The sequence below is a fragment of the Mandrillus leucophaeus genome, unplaced genomic scaffold (assembly GCF_000951045.1).
Source record: "Mandrillus leucophaeus isolate KB7577 unplaced genomic scaffold, Mleu.le_1.0 Scaffold13, whole genome shotgun sequence".
Classification (NCBI taxonomy): Eukaryota; Metazoa; Chordata; class Mammalia; order Primates; family Cercopithecidae; genus Mandrillus; species Mandrillus leucophaeus.
Genome location: NW_012101254.1, coordinates 346,033 through 366,951, shown reverse-complemented (window position 1 = coordinate 366,951; position 20,919 = coordinate 346,033). Strand labels below are relative to the sequence as shown.

The 20,919-nt window shown below is 47.5% G+C and overlaps 1 protein-coding gene across 2 annotated transcripts in view; it reads right to left on the bottom strand.

Moving 5' to 3' along the window:
• The window catches only part of GALNT14 (polypeptide N-acetylgalactosaminyltransferase 14), a 237,259-nt gene extending 219,846 nt beyond the window's left edge, over positions 1-17,413 (bottom strand). For both annotated transcript variants that reach the window (XM_011972547.1, XM_011972546.1), the window contains exon 1: positions 16,671-17,413. Coding sequence is in view for 1 of the 2 variants with exons in the window: in XM_011972546.1 (XP_011827936.1) it covers positions 16,671-16,799 (129 nt within the window). In the remaining variant the exon portion in view is untranslated. The remainder of the gene's footprint in view (positions 1-16,670) is intronic.
• Between the last annotated feature and the right edge of the window lie 3,506 nt (positions 17,414-20,919).

The following is a 20,919-nucleotide window of genomic DNA, read 5'->3' as shown; positions in this document are numbered from 1 at the left end:
ACTTGGTACATGATGAGTATATTTCCATGTCCACTGTGTTAGGACCCTTCCTGCTTCAGCTTCCTAAGAGAGCAATTTGGAAAGAGGTGCAGTGGATCAGCACACATCTCAAATAACCTCTGCGGATCTGCCAGCCTCTTTGGTTGGTATACACAAGAAACAATTCTTCCAGGACCTGGTCACACCAGCAGGGATGTCTTCACGGTTCGCTTTCTCCAACCAATGTGCATGGACTCAGACCTTCTGAACTTGGGATGCCCAGCATGCCCGTCCAAGGGAATTCTAAGTGACTTTGGCCATGGCCCTGCCAAGGCTTCATCTGTAAGGAATCTAGACAGGCAAGATGACTTCCCCACAGGTAATTTGTCTAACAGCAGCTACACAAATTAAAATTGAAAACAGGTGGTCAAGAAAAGCCAGACTCAAGCCTGGTGAGAAATACAGAACATACACAGCTACTCTCATTTAGGCCAGAAGGGTAAGAGAAAGGGAATGCCAAGTTCAAATTTCACTGAATTGCCTCTTTAAGAGCAATGAACATACTATAGACAATTAAAATCCTTAAACCCAAAACATTTACTGAAAAAGTACCCAGTGAGTGGAGTATAATATTCCCAACTGGGGAAATCCTACACCCTCTGGTCTTAGAACAAAAATAAGCAAATGGCTTTATTTTTGAACTTTTCCTCAATCTGGCCCACTCCTGGTTTCCATTCATCTCTAGTCACTCATACTGAGTCCTGCCACCTTAGGAAGACACCTCTCTGTCCACTGCCGCCCAATAATCTCTCTTTCTCCAAGCTCCCACAGAACCTGTCTCCTGTTCTACAGGAAGATATCCCAGATTCAGTACTGTCCTAGATGGTGTTAGTTGTGTCCCCTCAACTGCATCATAACATGGTGTAGAGGTGCTAGGATAATAGGATATTTGTTTGCACTTGTTCTCACTTCCATCTACCTCCCACTCCCGCCTCGGCCCTGCCCCAACCCCTGACCTCAGCAGATAACCAAGATCCAAATGCTCCCTGGCTTCCAGGAAGATCGTATTCCTAAGCCCAAAGCAGAGATACCAGGAAATAGGCCATCTTCTATCATTTACAAAAGCCAGTGTTATTTGAAAGAATGAATAGCCCAGGGGGTGGGGAAAAAAAAGGGCAATGCCTTTGAGGACTAGAGAGAGAGAGAATTCCTCCAGCTTGGAAGGAGAATGGAACACAGCCAGTCCTGAGAGTCGTAGGTGTCCCAGAAGGTAGCAGAGCCCAATTAAAATGGCTGTGTGATGCTCCTAGGAAGGCCAGCTGCTGGACACAGGGGGCTCCGGGTACCACAGGGAAGCCACTAGCCCGGGATCAGCAGAACGTGAAGAGCATAGTCAATGACGAAACAGTCATGATGGTAATAGCTGGAAGACTACAAGCTCTTCCCACATTACCTGGAGTGGAGGAAGCTTCCGGAATCGCTGTGAAGCCGTGAGTAGAAGAGGAATCTCCATCCCCACATAGGGGAATGGGAGCTTGGAATCGCATGTAACTCCAAGAAAATAAGGACAAGTGGCACCAAATGCAGAGCTGGTCTTGTGGAGTACGATTCACACAGGCTTTTCACGAGCAAGCACATCATCTAATGCAGGCTTCTCAAACTTTAATTGCACACACATCACCTGGGGATCTTACTAAATGCAGACTTGGAATCAGTAGGTCTGAAATGGAGTGAGATTCTGCATTTCTAATGAATTATAAGGGACACTAACCCTTCTGGCCCATGAGCCACACTGAGAAACAAAAGGTCAGGGGTGTGCAAACATTTTCTATAAATTTTTGTTTTCTATAAAAAATACACAAAATATTTTCTATTTCCATTGTAAAGATCTAAGTTTTGTGGGCCACACAGTCTCCATCACAACTATTCAACTTGGCCATTGTGGCATAAAAGCAACCATAGACAATTCGTGAAGGAATGAGTGTTACTGTGCTCCAATAAAACTTTATTGATGAACCATGGAGTCTGAATTTCACGTATTAATAATTTTCATGTGTCATGAAATATTATTTTTCTTTGGAGTTTTTCTCTGACCATTTAAAAATATAAAAACCATTCTTAGCTCAGAGGCCATACAAAAACAGTGGAGAAAGTGGGGGTTGCATTTGACCCATGGGCTACCTGGTCTATGGTGCCCAAAACAGCATAGAACCCACGACAGGCATCCTATACTGACTAAATAAAAGTGGGTTGCTCAGTTAGCCTATCTCCTACCCTGACGCTGGCTTTCCCTTCCTGTTATGCTTCCACTAGTGTTATGCTCCTAAAACAACAGATGCTTTGGGGACGAGTGGATTCCGGCAAATGCTTCTTTCAAAAAAATCACTAAAATGACTTTAAAAGACCTCCCTAAATCCTTCTTCTTCTAATAAGCAGCCCTGTGGAATAACAGGTTCCTATTTTAGTGAAACAGCTTTAAGGATGAGATTAAACTGTGGCTGAACACAGTTTTCTGAGCTAAAGCAATTGTCTCAAACTTTTATCCCCATGTACCCCGGTAAAGATTCTCTTCTTCCCCTTGGCCTCACATTCCACTTTGACTCAAAAGAGAGAAAAGACAGCTATCCATCTTGCAGTTCCTTCCATTAAACAGCCTCCCCAGAGACACAGTTGTATCTTTCCGGTAATACAGCAATACATCTAAGAGGAACACAGTGTTCGGGAATCAGAAGTGGTGAGGGAGGGGCCAGCAGAGAGCTGCTGCTACACACTCCACACTCCCTCAGGATTCACCCCTGCTTCCTACACAGGGCTTCCCACACAGCAACGCCCTATATGGGTTTGCAGGATGTTCAGATGAACCTGATCCAGTGGCCTAGGACAGGTGATTTTGCCCACTCTGTCTCCCCACGCTTGATAGGCACTCAAAGGAGGAAACCAAGGAGTTCACCCATCTTTCTCGCTTGCCAACTGCCCCAGTGGTACTCCCACCAGGGCTCTAGCATCCTATGTCCTGTCTTAGTTCCACCACTTATTCATGATGGGAGGAACTGCAAAATGGATAGCTGTGTTTTCTCTTTTGAGTCAAAGTGGAAAGTGAGGCTGAGGGGAAGAAGAGAATCTTTGCACAGATACATGGGGATAAACGTTTGACAACTGAATTTATATTTACCAGGCGTTGTTCTGTAAGGTTGGATTTCCTCCCCAAATCATGTCACCCTTGTTGTGTTGGGCAATATATTGGACGTTTAGGAAGCTCAAGTCCTTCACTGGTAAAAATAAAGGTAATCGATACACCATCCAGGGATAATATTGAAAAAAGAAAATGTTAACAATTAGCGTGGTTCAGGCACTGTTTTTTTTGTTTTTGTTTGTTTGTTTGTTTGTTTGTTTTTGAGACAGAGTCTCCCTCTATTGCCCAGGATGGAGTGCAGTGGCACAATCTCGGCTCACTGCAACCTCCCAGGCACTGTTTAATGAGAAAGGCGAGTATGACTGTACTGGTAGCAGTAGCTGAATCTTAGCCTGCCCACCTTGTGGGGTGCTTGTGAGGAATAAATAACTGACGCAGATAAAGCCCCCAGCATTTCTCCTAAAAGGCACTCACACTCACCTCTCCCCTAGAAGCCTCTTCTTTCTACATGGACTCCTGGCGAATAACAGAGGTCACAAACCAGGTCTTCTGCTAGCACTGAATGCAGGACACTTGACGGTCACTTGTGCCACTTATTGAGAGCACAGCCAGAGCCTCCTGCTGGATGCAACTTCTCTCTCCAGACATCCTGTTGTGCGCCCAGGAGCTCTGGCAGATCATCCTACCCACAGAACTCAGGGCCTGCTTGGGCAGAAAAGCAGCTGGCACCTCACACTGCTGGGGACACACAGTCAACCTACTTATAGGAAGAGGCCCTCTTTGGTAGTGAGGAGTGGGGGATACAGGCACCTGAGACTCCCAAGGACTCATCCCAGCCACCTTGAAAAACAAGGACCAAACCTCAAAGTGCCACAAGAAGGAAGAGCAACATGGTCATTTCTTTGGCAATTAACTGCAGCATTGATTTCACAGAGATCTTACCCCTCACAAAGACTCTGTGCCCGTAGGAAAGACCTGGATCCAGCCTTGAAAGAGCCGTTATTTCTTCCCTGAGAAAACAGACTACACTTCACCGAGGACCTTACACGTGACGCTCGATGCATGTCAGTTTTCTCCACCCCATTCTCCAGGAGAGTGGAAGGAAAAAAGAACACTTTAATTGTGGCTCAATGTTTATTGACCCACAAATACGCTCAGTATGACTGGGGAAAATGGGAAGCCTTGGCACAGAAAGAAAAGAAATGCACATTATAAAAAGGAGTAAGCGTAAAACATAGAAAATATCATAAGTGCAGCTTATTTATGGTTAATAGCAGGTATTTGTTTTTGCAGCTAATAATCTAATTAGCAGTCAATCCAATACATCCTTTATTATCAGCTGATCCATAATTGCTGATCCATAATTACTGCTCCATGCTGAGTATTTTCCCGGCACATGATAGCTTTCAACTCCTCAGCATAAACAACCAAATAATTGGTGGTGTTATGCTAAACACAGAACGAGTCCTCTCTGAGGGGTGATGCTACAGTTTTTAGCTATCCACAATGGCCTTTGTATTTTCAGCATCTGTTGGTTAATTCCTCACTGTCCTCTCTTTAATCCGTCTTGAGGTATTCCTTAAGCACCTTCACACTCTCAAAAATGTGATACTTTGGAGACTTCCTTTTTTAAAGTTTAACCCTAGGACCAGACACATTCCCAGTCATCTGTGGCAGGACAGCATTCATAAGAGGATGTCAGATAGCAGTGAAAGCACAACATATTTCTCTGAAAATACTGTAAAGTTTTCTCTTTAAACATTGTTTTAAAATGACTCATCCCGAAAGAGATAGCTTCTGATGTAAGACTATTTCATTCAACAATTTCTGATCTAAACTGTTCACTCTGGCAAGCACAGTGAACCCAGCTCTAAAGGCAAGTTGCAAAGGAAAAAATATATTCAAGTCCTGCCTTTTACAGACTCAACGTGGCTGTGAGGGGAGGGAAGGAAGCTTGGGGTGAGCATATGGAAGTGGAAAGAGGCTGGGTGCTCTGGAGGCAGACAGACCTGGTATGGAATCTAGATCCCTGGTTTGCTTATAAACAGCATGATCTTGGATATGTCACAAAACTTCCCTAAGCCTTGGTGTTCGTCATGTGACAAACCAAGCTAAGAATGCCGGCCATGCAGGGTTGTTAAAAAGAATAGATGACTAACTCAGAAAGCACCCAACACTACAGGCTCAGTTTGTCAGTTCTCTGCCTGTTCTTCTGGATGCAGAAACAAGAAGCTAGTTTTCTACAAGCCAGTAGCTCACATCACATAATTCTATTCTCTACAATCACACCTTCACCTCTTACCTATAACTCTAGGTAGATTTCATCCCAGATGTACCATGCAGCTACTATACCAGCCAAAGTCCTACTCACAGTTCCCATTGTCCTGAATGCCTTCCCACTTTAGGACCCATCATCTTCCTATGATCCAGCACATACTTTGGTTAGCTAGTGCCTGCGCCATAGCAGTTGTTAAATGTCTCTCTGTCTATAAAAGGGAATAAGACGTGGGTAACTTTCAAACCAAGACCTTTTCCAAAGACTTATTTGGGAAACAGAAGCCAATGGCTATAGAAAGAATGGAAACTGCTAGGCTCCGACCCTAAATGAGGTGCTAAAACCTGGAGTCAGGAGCCACACAGTCAGTTCAGATCTTTCTTTTTGAACTTTTTACTGAAGTAGAATGCACAAAGAGAAAATAACATGTACTCAAGGAATTTCACAAGGTGAATGCACCTGTGTAACCAGCCCCGCAATCAAGAAACTGAACAGTGCCAGTGCCCCAAAATGTCCCGTCCCCATCCAGTCAGTACCCCCAACCAAGGTAACCATGAACTGACTTACAATGCCAGAGATGAGTTTCGCCTGTTCTTGTACTTTATATATATGGAATCACACAGGCTGTGGGTCAAATCTGGCCTGCCACCTGTCCTAGTACATCCTACAAACTAAGAATGGATTTTATATTTATAAATCTTTCAAAATAATACCAAAAGAAGAATACTTCATGAGATGTGAAAAATACACGAAATTCAAATATCTGCTTCCATAAATAAAGTTTTATTGGAACACAGTGACACTAATTCATTTACATATTGTATTTCAAACTACAACTGCAGAGTTGAATAGTCACATCAGAGACCATATAACCTAAAAAACAAAACAAAACAAAAATACTTACTGGCCCTTGACAGAAAAACTTCACCTACTCTAATTCAAGTGCATGACATTCCCTAAAATACACAGCATTTCTGTTGGGTTTATATGTAGGAGTTGAATTGCAGGGTCATAGATGTACACATATGTTTAGCTTTAGTAGACACTGCCAAGAAGTTTACCAAAATATACACTCAATTTTAGGAGAAAAGCTAAAATCTGGAGCAGAAATCATAATTTCAGTTTTAAGACAGGCAGGGAGAATTATAGAGAGTTGATCTGAGCAAATGATTAGAAAACCATCAGGGCTTCCAAGTGGAGAGGGAAAATATCAGGGTCATCTAGGTTTACATTTCTTTTCATTCTTATTCCACACACAGTTTTTAAAAATGCAGTGTCCTTTAACGTTGCCATGCTTGGGGAAAAAGGACAAGAGTAAAAAAGTCATGTTTCTGCTTGGGATCTTAGAGCAAAGCACCAACTTTATTGTTTAGGCCATGCACAAAAACACCACCATGGGCCCAGGAGCTTACTGGAACGGCAGACAAAAAATCCAGGAAGACATCAGCAGCCTCCTGATCTTATGCTTTCCTAAGTTTAAACATATACGTGGGCAGCAACGACATAACTCAAACCCAACCTCCAAATCCTCCACAAAGAGTCTGGTCCCTGTACTGGGTAGAACCAGCAGGCCACCAACCAGACAGAACTGAGGAGTTGTCCATCAATTTTCAAGGCTAACCAGCAAGACATGGCAGGGTGCCCCCCACATTAGAGGCGTGGGCAGGACACCCCGGCATTAGAGATGCAGGCAGGATACCCTATATTAAGGTGACATTGGGTATCTTCTATAGTCACTTCCTGGAGTCATTTCCCCAGGCACTTGTCTTACATTTCAAATAGGATGTGTTAGGTTCTTTCAAATTACATTTTTCCTCTTGGAAGGGAATTGCTTCCGATGGTTTAAGGACCACATTCATTAAGAAAGGGACTCAAACAGTTTGCGTCTTAACTCCACAACCCTGCTGATTTCTAACTTGGAGCAGCCTAGGAATGAACAGCACAGCCTCCTGTCCTGCCAGCAAACCCTGCGGGCCCAGGAGGGAGGTGGTAGCAGGGCAGCGTGGGCTCCTGGGTAATAAGGCCAGAGTCATTACCTGATAGTGGGACTTGTGGGGAGGGGGAAGAGTGGAGAGCCTCTCTCCACTTCTCACACCACCGAGTCTGCTGTTACAGTCCCAGCTCTTCCCACTCCAGAAAGCAGTGATCCTGTGGACTGGCCCTGACTGGCCCAAGCATGGGTTAAACTTGGCCTTTCCTAGAAGAAAACCCAAAGTCCTCCAGACCCTCTGTTGGCCTTCCAGAGACAAGCTTTCTATCTCCCTTAATCCCTTTTCCAGTTCCCTTCTGTAAGTTAAAAAATAAAACTGAAAAAAAGAAAAAAAAAAAAAGCAATGCTGGTATTTTCACAGAGGGAGGGCATCTTTTCTCAGCAAGTGCACTAGTTTTTTGTCCATATGAAAACAAACATATAACATACACATATATATTTCATTTTCCCTGGCAAAGAAATCTCACCTGAAGTTGAGCGTGGCTCTAACAGAAATAGCATATGCATGACAGTCAAAAGAGCAAGTTGAAGCCCACTTCCTGGCAAGGCTAGCTTGCCCAAGTCCCCACCCTGCTATACCCTCAGATTCATCACACTTCAGAAAACGAGAATAATAGTAACACTCACCTCACAAGGTCACAGTAAGGATCAAATGAGGCATTTGTGAATATAAATGCTTTGTAAGCTGTAAAACATCACACCAAGTGGTGGGGAAAGAACCTACCTCTTATCTTCTTTTCCTGATTCACCCTTTAATTAGTTGAGTCTTTCAGCTAGTTCCTCTTCTGATAAAGACCACCTGCCCACCATAAGGACATTAGTCAATTCAGCACCCAGCTGGCAGCCATCAATTGGCCATCTATTAATAGCCAATTATCTGGGTGCCTTAATTAATCCACAGACCACGTGGCCTGATCTCCCTGAGATCCTGGGAAACAATGAGCCTGAAATACAGGCACCAGTTAATTTTTCAATGGCCATCAAGGAATCTGGCATCTATTATGCCTGCATGTTGCAGCTGCGAGAGATGGGCACATAAATATTGATTGGACCAGTCTCTATGGCTGAGAGATGGGGGGTGGGAGGGACATGAATGATTACTGTTCTCTGAGGAATAAGAGAAGCTACATAAATCTTCAGTCCAGACAACTAAGGAAGAAAATCCTTATTTCCAAACCATAGTGCAAACAGAGAAAAGAGACAGCTAACCTCTTTGGAGAGAGCTTGTCAAGAGAGTGGTCCTACTAGTTCTATAGATGTTTCAGGCTGTCTCCTGGCCTAGCATGCATGCAGATCGGTTGCAATTGCAGGATCATTAGGAAGAAGGCAGCCAGGGTGGTTGTTCTCTTCATCTGGGCATTCAAATCCCAGGGCAGGGACATGGTGAGTGTGCCCTGCTCTCCTGCATTTCCTTGAAAGATCTCTGTAGTGCTTACAGTTAAGAAGACAAGTGACATGAGGCGAATTTAATTATTTTTTAAGAGCCTCATCTTGTCTCCAGGAAATGGTATGCAGAAGAGGCTCTGTACTTGAAACCAGCATTGTCCAGGATGCAGGGGATCACATGGCTCTGTATTCCCAGCGATAAGGGCTCCTGCTGATAGAAAGGCCAGAGTGGCAACCTCCTTCCTTCAGGAAAGAACTAGCTTTGTGTCCAGAGCAGTGCTCTCAGAGGAGGCTGCTCCTGACCTTGGGGCCTGCAGGGAAGTGTTGGGCTCCTACAGAACAGGGGGCAGAGGGCAGAGGGCCGGCCACCACTGGAGCCCCTGTTCCAGGACCCTGGGGCTGTATAGCCAGGCTGGCTTTTCAGGGGACAGAGGAAGAATGTGAAGGGGAGGATGGAGCATGGACAGAACAGCAGGAGGAAAGAGGATGCGCTGGGTGGCACACACTTCCCACACCACAGAGATGTCCCCTTTTCTGTCCCTCTGTCAGCCTCTAGTGCTCATTAGGCCCTGGGATGACAGCAGCCACTGCCAAATGCAAAGACTGTCACCCCAGAAGGTCACATCAGGCCATTTATTCTGAAATACCAAAATACCAGAGCCAGCACATTGCAGGAGCTCCTGCAGAATTCCCCAGAGTACCTCTGTGTGTGTGCCTGTGGGTGTATGTGTGTGTTCATGTTCTTCAGTATCCCAAAGGGGTTCTTTCTTAATCAGCTCAACATCTGAGGACTGAGACTGATTTATTTTTTGGTTAATCTAGCATTTCTGGTAAAATAATTAAAAGATAAGTAATAGGCACAGAGTATCCGCGGTATAATTATTTATAGCCGTAAGGTCTCACTTCAGAGTTATTCACAACTAACCTGAAAAGACTCAGACTGCTGGCAAGGAAGTGGGGGTCAGATAGTTCTAGAGTGGGCTGCTCCCATTTCACAGTCAAGGAGACTGAGCCAGGAAGAGAGGAATCTCAGTCATCCCTGGCGCTGCCACTGGCCGCACCAGCTGCCATGTCTATCAGAAAACTCAGAGAGTAAAACACACTTGATCTTGACAAGATGGGAGCTACCAAGAGAAGGTGGGACTCTATCTCCTGCCGCTTGCGTGCAGCATGAGTCCCTGAGGACCCTGCGAGGAAAAAGGCTCACACCCAGCCCAGGATAAACGCAGGCAAGTGGCAGGGGTCTGCAGCCAGTGGTAGAGGACACGGGCACGTCCAGACTCCCTTCCCCAAACAGATGGCGAGTCTACGATTCTGGGTCTCTGGGGTAGAATGTTCAAAAGCCATGGCAGGATTCACAGACTCCCCCAGGAGAGGAGCTGGGGATCTGGCCCTGCTTTCCAATTCAGATTATTTTCCAAAAAATGCATTGGGGACTTTGGGATGCTATAGAAGAGTGACAATACTGCAAACATTAGAAATGAAACAAGGGCTCAAGCAATGAAGGTCTTCAAAAATTGGTTCCTGGGTCTCAAGGCCACTTTAGAAAGTTGGGATGGGGAGGCATGGTGAAGGATGTAGGCGCAGGAGGCAAAATCAGAGGGCATGAAACCCGGGCTGTGCAGGAATACTGGGCTTCAGGCATCAGCCCACGGCAGCCTTATTCTGTCCCTGTTTAGTTTATAAATGACCTCTGATGAGTGGAAATTAGCGCTTTTAAATGATACATCCAAACGGGCAGCCTTGAAAAAGGTTAGTCTCTGGACAGATTGGGGAGGCTTGTGACAGGGCCGTTAATGGATCTTCCCTTCCTGCTTCACCCCTCTGTCTTCTCTGATTTGAGTAGATATCATTCTGTACCTCTGGGGAAGTTTGAGACAGGAATTCCTGGTATTTCTTTCCAAAAACATCAGGTCACTTTGGGAAACAAAGGTTAGGGAGACATAGAGCTCCCCAGTCTAACTAAAAGAGATTACCCTAGAACAGACATCTGTGGGTCCCTGGGATAGGGCCTCCTGCAGGCACCTGGGGGAGAGAGTGGGCTAGGAGAGTGAAAGGGAGCTGGGACATGGCATAGCCACCACTGACTCAGTGCTGACAACCAGAGGCCTGGACTCTGCACAAGCCCCTGGGCCTTGGGACAACCCAGAATAAGGCCAAAAATGACCCAGGGTGAATTTCACACCAGACCCATGGGATAGAGGCTCAGTGTTTTTGTTTTTGTTTTAGAAAAAGCTTCTTGACATCTAGAAAGTGACCACATACAATTTCTTGACAACCTGGGATTCCAACCTGCTATCTCCATGTTTCTCAGTCACTCACAAGAGCCTCTGCAGGAGCCAGCTGTGTAACACCACCCAGACGCCTGCTCCAGCGAACTGCCTTAGAATGGAAGAAAGCACAGTGCCTTGTACAGGCACCTGCACAGCAACTGAAAGGATGAGCATGCATCTAATCACGGGCTACTTCTGGTCATGCCAGAGTCACACCAAAACTGCCTTTGCAAAAATTATAACAATGAGAAAATTAGGACAGCGAAAGAGAGCTGACCTAACCGACTCCATCTTGCTTCTAACTTCCAAGCTGTCTTTGTTCAATCCTGGTTGTAGGCTGCACTAACTTTGGGAAGAACACTGAAACAAAAATGAAAACAGCCCTTTGCCAAAATAAACCCCCATCCTGCCTGGGGGCCAGACTGCCTTTGCAGGACTAACAAATTAGCCACAAGATTAGAAATGATGGTTTAGAAGTCATGCAGCTGGAGGCCACAAAATTCTAAACCTCCCCAGTTGCTCCTAGGGATAACATCACTATTGCGAAACCTCAGATTGGTGCTTGAGACATTTTTCAGATCCTACACTGGGTAGATCAAGCTAGCGCCACCCTGGCCCATCTGGTCTTGTGGCCCCCACCCAGGAACTGACTCAGAAGAAGAGGATGGCTTCGACTCCCTATGATTTCATCTCCAACCCTACCAATCAATACTTCCCACTCTCTGGCCTCAAATTATCCTTAAAAAAAAAAAAAAACAAGTCTCTGAATTTTCAGGGAGACTGATTTGAGTAATAATAAAACTCCAGTCTTCCATTCAGCCGCTCTGCGTGAATTAAACTCTTTATTGCAATTCCCCTGTCTTGATACATCGGCTCTGTCTAGGAAGTGGGCAACAAGAACCCGTTGGATGGTTACAAAATTCCCTGGACAGAGTCCAATATGCACATACCGAGCATCAGTAGATTAATAAGGTCTCTCTCTAAAATTCATGACTTTTTTTAATGGGAGAAATTATCTACTAAATGAGGAATAAAATAACAGTGTCATATACTTAAGGCATTGGTGGGATGCAAATGTTACAGAAAGACAAGCTGTTTTTTAATGGTGTTTGTTATATTTCTAGTACAGCACCAATACACTTACATGGGCCAGAGGCATTTTATTCAAAGCCTTTACATTTCCAATACCTTCCTCGAAAATTACCCTCAGGCCTACAATTCTTTTGCTTTTACTAAGCCCTAAGCACCTGGACTATATTTAGTTTCTTGGAAATAAGAGACAAATTTGCTGATATTTTTAAAATTGTAGTCAGTTATTGTATGATTCTCCAAATGGCAAATGAATGATAGGGGGAGAAGAAATTAAAACATTTTTCAGCTACTTTTAAGTGGCATACTATTTACCATTCAAATACAGTCTGAATTAAAACACTGAATTTGTTACATGATTTTTCAGTTAGAAATTAGAACTTTGCTGGATAATTGGGGGGGGGGGAGGCAGTAAAAGAATGAAATTAACATTAAAAAGTCAAATTTAAAGAACTCTTTACTTGAGCTATTAATAGAAAGAACGAGCCCTTCTTGAAACTAAGAAAAAAATCCAATAAATTTCCTTAAACCAGGAGTGTAGCATGCCTTCTTCACTTCCCCTGCACTGGGGCCCAGCAACCAGAGATTTCATTTCATCCTGCCCACTTTGGAGATCCTGTCATTAGGTGAATGGAGACATTTCCTAAGACCATGAGGAAAAGAGAACAATGGCCTGATGGCCCAGAACCAGAACTTGCTTCTCTGAAGGCAATCTGCTCCACAGAATCTAAGGGTCAGGTGGTCCCCAGGCCAGGAGCCCTTAATACAGCTCTCTCCCATCTCTACACCTTTCCAGACTTCTCTGAGTATATTCAAGGGAAGGGAGCCCACTCCTCTGCTTTGGAAGAAAAGCTGACTCCCTCACCCACGCTGGGAAGATGCCTAGAGGCCTGAGCAGGAAGAAAACCTCTCCAAAGCTTCAGCATGTCCAAGGCAAAGACCTGTCCCCATGATTACACGCTAGGAAAACCTAGAGCACGGAACTCGCTCAAAAACCATTTTTTTCCCCTATGATGGATAGAAGTCCCATCCGAATTCCTACTGTTGAAGAAACAATCTCTGCACTGGCAAATGCCTCCTAAACCTACGCCTCTGCAACCCCCCATCACAGGGACTCTCCTCATCAGGGTGTGCTCCCTCCAGTGAGGGGAGCTTCCTGTGCCCCACATGGTGCCTTCCAAGGGCAGGGGTGATGTCCCTCTGCAGTAACTCCTGCCTTAGAACCTCCCTTACACAACCCCCGTTGGAGCTCTCTAAGGGTGAGGATCTAGGGATGAGCCATGGGAGCTCTGGGAAGTGGGTGGGGGAGTTCCTGCTGTCAATTCAGGCAGTCTCTGGGTTTACCGGCATGGAAAAAGCAAGCAGTGGGCAGTTTCAGGAGGGATCCCATTCCATTCTTGTCCTGATGCTGCCACTTGGACAGCCTGGTTAGCTTGGGCCAAATTTTTCACCTCCTTAATGTCATCTGCATAAAAGTACTCTCTTGTCTCCCTTGGGTAGTTGTTGTGAGTATTAAATGAATTAATATATGTAAATGGAGTCTGTGACTTTGTAAAGAGAAATGCTCAGGGCTGTTATTTAATATGCGCACATAGGCTCACATGGGTTAGGTTCATGAGCACACTCAAGAAGAAAATCATTTGACTATATTTACATGGAGCCAACCAACCACAGTCAACAGACTTGGTATTCTTCATCTAGCTTCCAAATGCCAACCATCAATAGGCTGCTTCAGAATCACATGCAGCCCTGGTAAAAACAGTAATTCTAGAACCTTCTCCCCAACTCAGACAGTCACAATCTCTGTAGTAAGCCCAAAAATATGCATGTTGATGGAGCTCTCCAGGTGATTCTGACATGCAGTCGGGTTTTGGTACCACTGTGCTCCTTTGGACATGTCATACACATTTCCTGTCTACATCAGTCACAGGAAATAAAACTGTTCTGGCGTTACCTAAGGAGTCTCTGTCTTTCTTCCTGTCTTCTCAGGTACATACACACTATAAGATACAGAGTGACGTTCATCCACCAGACACAAAATACATCCACAAATACGCACAATACGTATATGTAGACACACAAAGCCACACATACAGGGGGAAAACAGGAAAGAGAAAAACACTAACAACAACAACAAAAAGAAGACACCTGATAGTAAAAGGCGTCAAGATTTTCTAAGTCTATAAAAATTCATGGTTATAGAAGGATACAGAAAATGAGGAAAAGAAGGAATAAGATGTTAAGAAAAAGGGCAACCGGTTCAAAACTAGAGAATCTCCTCTTTTGTGACTGCACAGTATGATGTCCTGAATCCTGCTACTAAACCACTCTCCACCTCAAAGTACCACTCATTTGTTTGTAATTCTGCCTCGTCCAGGAACTTAAGTGGCCCCCTATCTCCATGTCAAAGGACAGGGACACAGCGTGCTCAGCACAGCAGCCCCCAAACCCAGCACAGAGCCTGGCATACAGCTGCCTGTGATAAATGTGTGCTGAGCACACGCCAGGATAAGAAGAGGCAGGAGAGGAGGAGGGACAAAGAGTGCACAAAGAAGGAAACAGATCTGTCATCCCAGATCCCTGGTGTAAACTAAGAATAAGCAAGCTTAAGGTAATGAGGGTCAAAGCAAAACAGAGAAAGTTCATGTCTCTGCAGGCATCATTAACTACATCACAGGGAGCAGAACCACCTAGGGAAAAAGAAGAAAAGCTCTCCAGATCTATGGTCAGGGGCTGCGTGAGAAAAGTGATCTGGTGCTATAAAGGCAGTTTGAAGGCATCGATCTGGCCTCTCCACCTCCCTGCCTGATCCTCTCTAGGGGTCCTCACATCCACAAGATCCTACTCCACCCAGCCCCTACACACCTCTCTAGACTTTATCCCTCCAACCTTCACACACTTGGTGCTCAAATTATGCCACACTCATACAACGTGCTGTGTCATTCCTCTGAGCCTGTTTCGTGCAGTTAACCTCTACCTGGAATGCCCTTTCTATCTACTGACAAACCTGTTTATCCTTCTCAACTCAGCTCTGTTATGTCCTCCTCCTCCAAGGAGCCCTCGGGCTCCCATGACACCCAGTGCACTGAACCATCTTAGCCCTGTGCACACCTCACACCCTGGTGCAATGAACTCCTCTCCCCCTGGAGAATAAATTCTCTCTCTCTCTACCCATAGCACCTAACACACTGCCTGAGCACACAATAGGTGCTAAATAAATGCTTGTTGCAATCGACTGAGCATTGGCAAGATTCCAGAACATAAGTGCTAAAAGACTTTGTTAAAAAGGGGAAACCGAGAGGCAACTTGATATACTGGAAACCCTGAGCGTGGAGGTTAGCGTTCAAACCAGTAGAACGACTTAAGGTAAGTGACTTAAAGACCCTGAACCTGTTTTCCTGATCTATGAAACAAGCATATTACCACCCAACTCCTACAACTACTTACGAGGAAGGCACCTACTATGCACCTGGCACACAGTAGGCGCTCTGTACCGTACTTAACTAAGGAGACTCCACCTCCCGCCCACATCTTCCTGTTTTTCAGTCTCCCATTTCCGACCGTAAGCTCCTCCAAGGCTTTTGCCCAGACCCCTAGACGACTGTACTGGACCCAGTTTATAAAGATTGCCTGGCTGGCCAGGAAATCCCCCTTCGGTGTCCCCGGGCCAAATCTGTGAAGAGAAAACTGAAGGCTCCCATGTCACGAAAAACTATGATCAAATAAATTACTATGCCTTTCCGCCTATTGATCTGCCTTTTGTCAACTGATTTCCAGTGAATCTTCAGAGAGCCCTGGGGAAGTTTTTCTTTTGCCCCTACAGGGCTCTGAATCCGAAGGTAAGAGTGAACCTATAGGGGGAACCTTCTGGCTCCCTCACAGGAACTGACTGGGCAGGAGTTGGAAAACCCACTTGGATTGCCATTTCCTCAACTCCCCGCCAATACCAAGGAGTCTGTTTTTACAGGTTCTTTCGTGGTGTTCTGGGCACATTCAACTTCCACTGCCACTGAGACGGTCGAAACAGTTAGAGAACAGGGGTGGCAGCCGCCCAGGAGGCTGCAAGGCGCTCGCCCGCAACGCACAGGCGCGGCGCGGCGCACCCGGCCTCCGGCCTCCCCAGGTCGGGCCTGGCAGCTGCGGGAAGGAGGTCAGCGCAGCCGCTGCACTTCGCCCGGGCGCTAGCACCGGCCGGCCGTGCCGCCTCACCCAACCGCCGGCGACTCTCTGGCAGCGCCCAGAGATCGCCAGTCCCTGGGCCGCCAGTCGGCAGCGCCCTCTCCGCCCCGGGACCCTCGCGCGCAGCTCAAGTTGGGAGCTCCGCTCCGCAGGCGAGCGCGCGCCCACCACCCACACCCCACTGCCACTTACGCACACCGCGGGTCCGGAGATGCCCCCGAGCGTTTTAAAATCCAGAGACATCACATGGTAGTCACATCCGGCGGCTGTTACCTGCTCTCAGCACCCAGACCCTCGCCCTGGTTTCCCGGGAGCCCGGAAACCCTGCACGCGGACTCCGCGCCAGAGAGCCGCCAAGCCGCCTACCTTGGGGGTCTGCACTTCAGGTCCCGTCGGCACCTCCAACTTCCTCTTGGTTACCCAGAAGAACAGCAGCACCGTGATCCAGAGCACCCCGAAGACTGGCAGAACCAGGCGACGAGTCAGGCGCCGCATGGTCCCCTTTGCCGCTTCCTCTCCGCGGCGCTACGTCCCTGGGGCACCCCCCGGCGGTCAGGGTTGGCGGGGCAGGAGTCCTGGCGAGCGCCTCGCTCTGGGGAGCGCCAGACCTAGGATCCGGGTGGAGGGGCGGCGGGATCCTGCAAGGCGCCCTTTCCACTTTGAAGAGAAGCTAGCCTGGGTGGGGGACGCGGGGCGACCCGAAACGTGGCAGGGAAGGACCGAGGGCAGCCAAGCTGGACACCCGCTCCAGCGCGAGAAGCGCGGTGGCTGCCGAGATGTTCCCCACGCCGCCACCGCGGCTGCTGCCGCCGCCGCCGATAGGGAAACTGACTCGAGCAGCGAGAGGGAGGAATCCGAGGCTGTGCCAAGCACCCCGGGAGGAGCACGAGGGCGGAGGGAGTGAGCCGGGAGGGCGGGCCCGACAGACAGGCCGACTCGGAGCGAGCCCAGGTGGGAGTGAGCGGGGCTCTGAGAGGGGGCGCTACTGCCGCCCGGCGACCGAAGCGCTCGGTGCTGTTGCGGGACCGCCCGCGCCGAGCCCTGGGTGCAGCTCCCAGACCATCGTGGGTTGGGGCAAGGCGTGGGGGGAGCGGTGCACTTGGGATGCCCGCCACCCCCAGCTGCCAGCTGGGACCCAAGAGCCGGCTCGCGCCAGGCGGCGCTGTGCCTGGGAGGACTTTCCCGCTCATCGCGGGGGCTGCACATGGCGCTCAAGCCGAGGTCCCACCCTCAAGGTACTTGTCCTACCACAGCCAGCGCTGGGATCCCAGGGTGCCGTCAGTGCTGCTGCCCCAACCCCGAGGTTCATCTGCCTGGCCACTGAGGGCCAAGGCCGCGTTCAGCCAACCCTGCAGGGTGTTTCTATGCCTGCCTGCAGGTGCCTGGTAACTTTTACTGCTTAATGGAAGGAAAGCTGAGCTGGTCTAAATTTAACTTTAAAGATATCCTTTAAAAAATTAAGGCGCAATTATCTCCCATGAAGGTTTTCTCTCCCTGTAAGCATCAGGGCTTTGTGCTTTCAAAAAAAGAGGTCCAAAGTTGGAGCAACCACTTGGGATTCTTGGAAAGTGACCCTGAGCAGGGGGATACTGGGTGCACAGGGTGATCTTTCAAAAGCCCCTTTTCCCAAGGTCCTTTGGGAAGTGCATCCCCCTCCCACTTGCAGATTAAAACCGCTTGGATCTAGAAGCAAAGCAAATTCTGACTCCAGTTCCCATGTAGGCTCAAGTAGGCTGGAATCATGGCCAGATCATTGACCAGAGAGTACTAACCTAGCTGTCACACTCACTGTGTGAGTCTTGGGTGAGTCATTTACCTTCCCCCAGCCTTCGATTCCTCATCTGTAAAATGGAGAGAAAATACCTCCTCTGACAAGCAAATGAGTAGTGGTGAAAGCTGAATGCAAGGTGCTGGTGTTATCTGAGCACTCAAAGGGAGAAAACCTTGCTCTGTCTAGGGAGCAGAGGCAGCAGGAACCATGCCATTTTTGTTGGAGGGTTGCTTGCTTCATCCAGTTTCTTGGAGAGGTGAAAATGATACACCCACTGTGGCAGCCATCATCCTCCCTGCCCCTCTCTCCCCACAGAGCTCAGTGTAGAGGAAGCTCCCATACCTCTGTGCAGGTGAGACAGCTGTAAATCAGGGCTCCGGAATTCCTTCTCCAATAAGATGTCTCCCCAAAGACATGTACTGAGAAATGGAGGCATCTACTCAAAGCCTCCTGTTTTGGGTACCTTATCTTTCAGCCACAGGGAAGTCCTGCCTCACAACCCCAGAGAGTTCTTGACTGAGCTGTAGATAAGAAGTTTGGGGTTGAGAACTGCAGTTGAAATTAAACAGCCCAGAAAAGGTGAGCACTGTTGCCAGCCCTTTCAAGATTTACCTGCGCTCTAAGACCATCACACAGAACCCCGGGGTTGATCTAGCGTTTGCCTTTATCAGAACTCTGCACACTGAAAGATGGGAGCAGGCTCCCCAGCCAACGCTTTGGCCCAGTAAAGGGCCCAGGTAAATGACCATCATGGGAGGAGTAGGGGGAGCAGCAAGAGAACTCACCTCTGCAGCATCCCAAGCACCTTGGACCTCTTTCAGGAGCCTCACCCTGGAGCTGCAGGTTCGGGCCTACAAAGCGTTTTGCTGCAGGCTCTGCAGGGGACCCCCCAGGCAAGCTGCTGAGCTGCTGTTGGCTCCAGACAGAAGCTGCAGCACAGGAGTCCATTGCTCAGTGCTTTGTAATACCGCTTCTGAGTAACAGATGGCAGACAGTTACACAAGAACACCGCCAAGCTTTTGAGATGGTGCAGCACCACCACACTGCTGAGATGCTGAGGTGCCTCATTCTGACTGTTTGGCATATGGGGAAACTGAGGCCCTGGGGTGAAGGCAGCTCCATGCAGGGCCTGCAATGTCTCAGAGAGTGGGAATTTCCTTCCAGGAATGATTTTCTTCTCAAATCATTATTTTGTCCTCTACTCAAGTGAAGAAGACTTCCTGGGCCTATGGAAGCTGTCAAGGGAATCCAGTTTTGCTAGGTGTCATTAGCTGATCCAGCCTGAGATCGTATCAGTTTAGGTTGTCAAACCAGTAAATGTCATTAGGACTGAAGTAGATTTCAAGTGGGACTTCAAACATCTGGAAGTGAAGTGAGTGTCCATGTGCGGGGCCCAGTTCTGTAGGTCTCTCCAGGCACCCAGTCTATCCAGGGGTCCCCCATGCTCAGGAATAGATTTGAAACTCTTTAATAACCAGCTTTAAGCCTGGGCAACATAGCGAGACCTTGCCTCTAAAAACAACAACAACAAATAGCCAGGCGAAGTGGCATGTGTCTGTAGTCTCAGCCACTTGGGAGGCTAAGACAGGAGGATTACTTGAGCCCAGGATTTTGAGGCTGCAGTGAGCTATGATCTCACCACTGCACTCCAGCCTGGGTGATGGAGCGAGACCCTGTCTCAAAAAATGAATAAATAAAATAACAAGCTCAAGTAATGCAGAGTATGGCTGATCCCAGCGGGGGATTAGCTATCAATGGCGATTAATCCAAGTTACTTTTTTCTTATCACTGCCAATATGGGGAAGAAAAGCTCCTAGCAAAAGATTTAACATGGCAGGAAATGAAAAAAATAAATACACTCTGAACTAGGACTCTCCTGGTGCCCTAAAACAGATCTACCTCCTCAGTCTTGATATTGTGGAGCCAAGCTCCACATTTCTCTGGGTCTGTGGTTTCCCATCTGCAATGTCATGTTCTCTCAAAGACCCTCCCAGCTGATGCATTTAGGGTTCTGACCTTTCTTGTCTTGGATCAGGACCTTCTTTATCACTCCTGTTGTTGGCGAGTTCTGTGTAAGCTGTTCTCTCCTCACAGCCGAAGACATTAGAGAGCAAATTGGGTGCTGGAGCAGATGTGAGTCATTCATGTTAGTATAAAAACTATGGAATGAAACCCATTACGGCCCGGAAAGCAGTGTAAAGCAGCATATGGAGCAAATGCAAGCTGGAAGCAGGAGGAAGCTGTGAAGTCCGATGCATATGCTCTGCGGCGGCTTTTGCTGTGGATTCTCACACTTCGCTTCTCATTTCCTGTAGCTGTCTCCCAGTCATTCTCACTCAGCCTGCTGCAGAGGTTGCAGCCTTTGTTCCTTTTGCATCAGATTCTCCAAGTCCCTCCTCTCTGCCCACTGAGTGACTTCAGGGAGGCTGTGTGTGCGCTAGTGACTGTGTGTTTGCGTCTTGCCATCTGCACACTTATTAGACCTGTCACAACCAGCGAGACACCCTCTGTGCCAACCTAATGAAATTTCGCCCACAGAGGCCCAGACAGTTTTCTGTTGAGGTCTTTACCTCTTCTGGGCCATAGGGAAAGGTAAGCGGTAGCAGGGCAGATTGCAGCACAATGAGAAGATGAGCCGCACACATGCTGGCCCAGCCCTGGCAGGGTTCCCCAGCAGCAAAAAGAGCAGCAGTGAAAATTCAAAGATCTGTCTGTCTTTATTCCACAGTTATACAGATACAGGTCTTTGGGCTGACTCCTGCAGTTGACTCTGTTCAAGTTCTCCACTGTAAATAATACGTCAACCCCCCTTTCCTCTGTGTTCCTCTCCATTTTCCTTGCCAC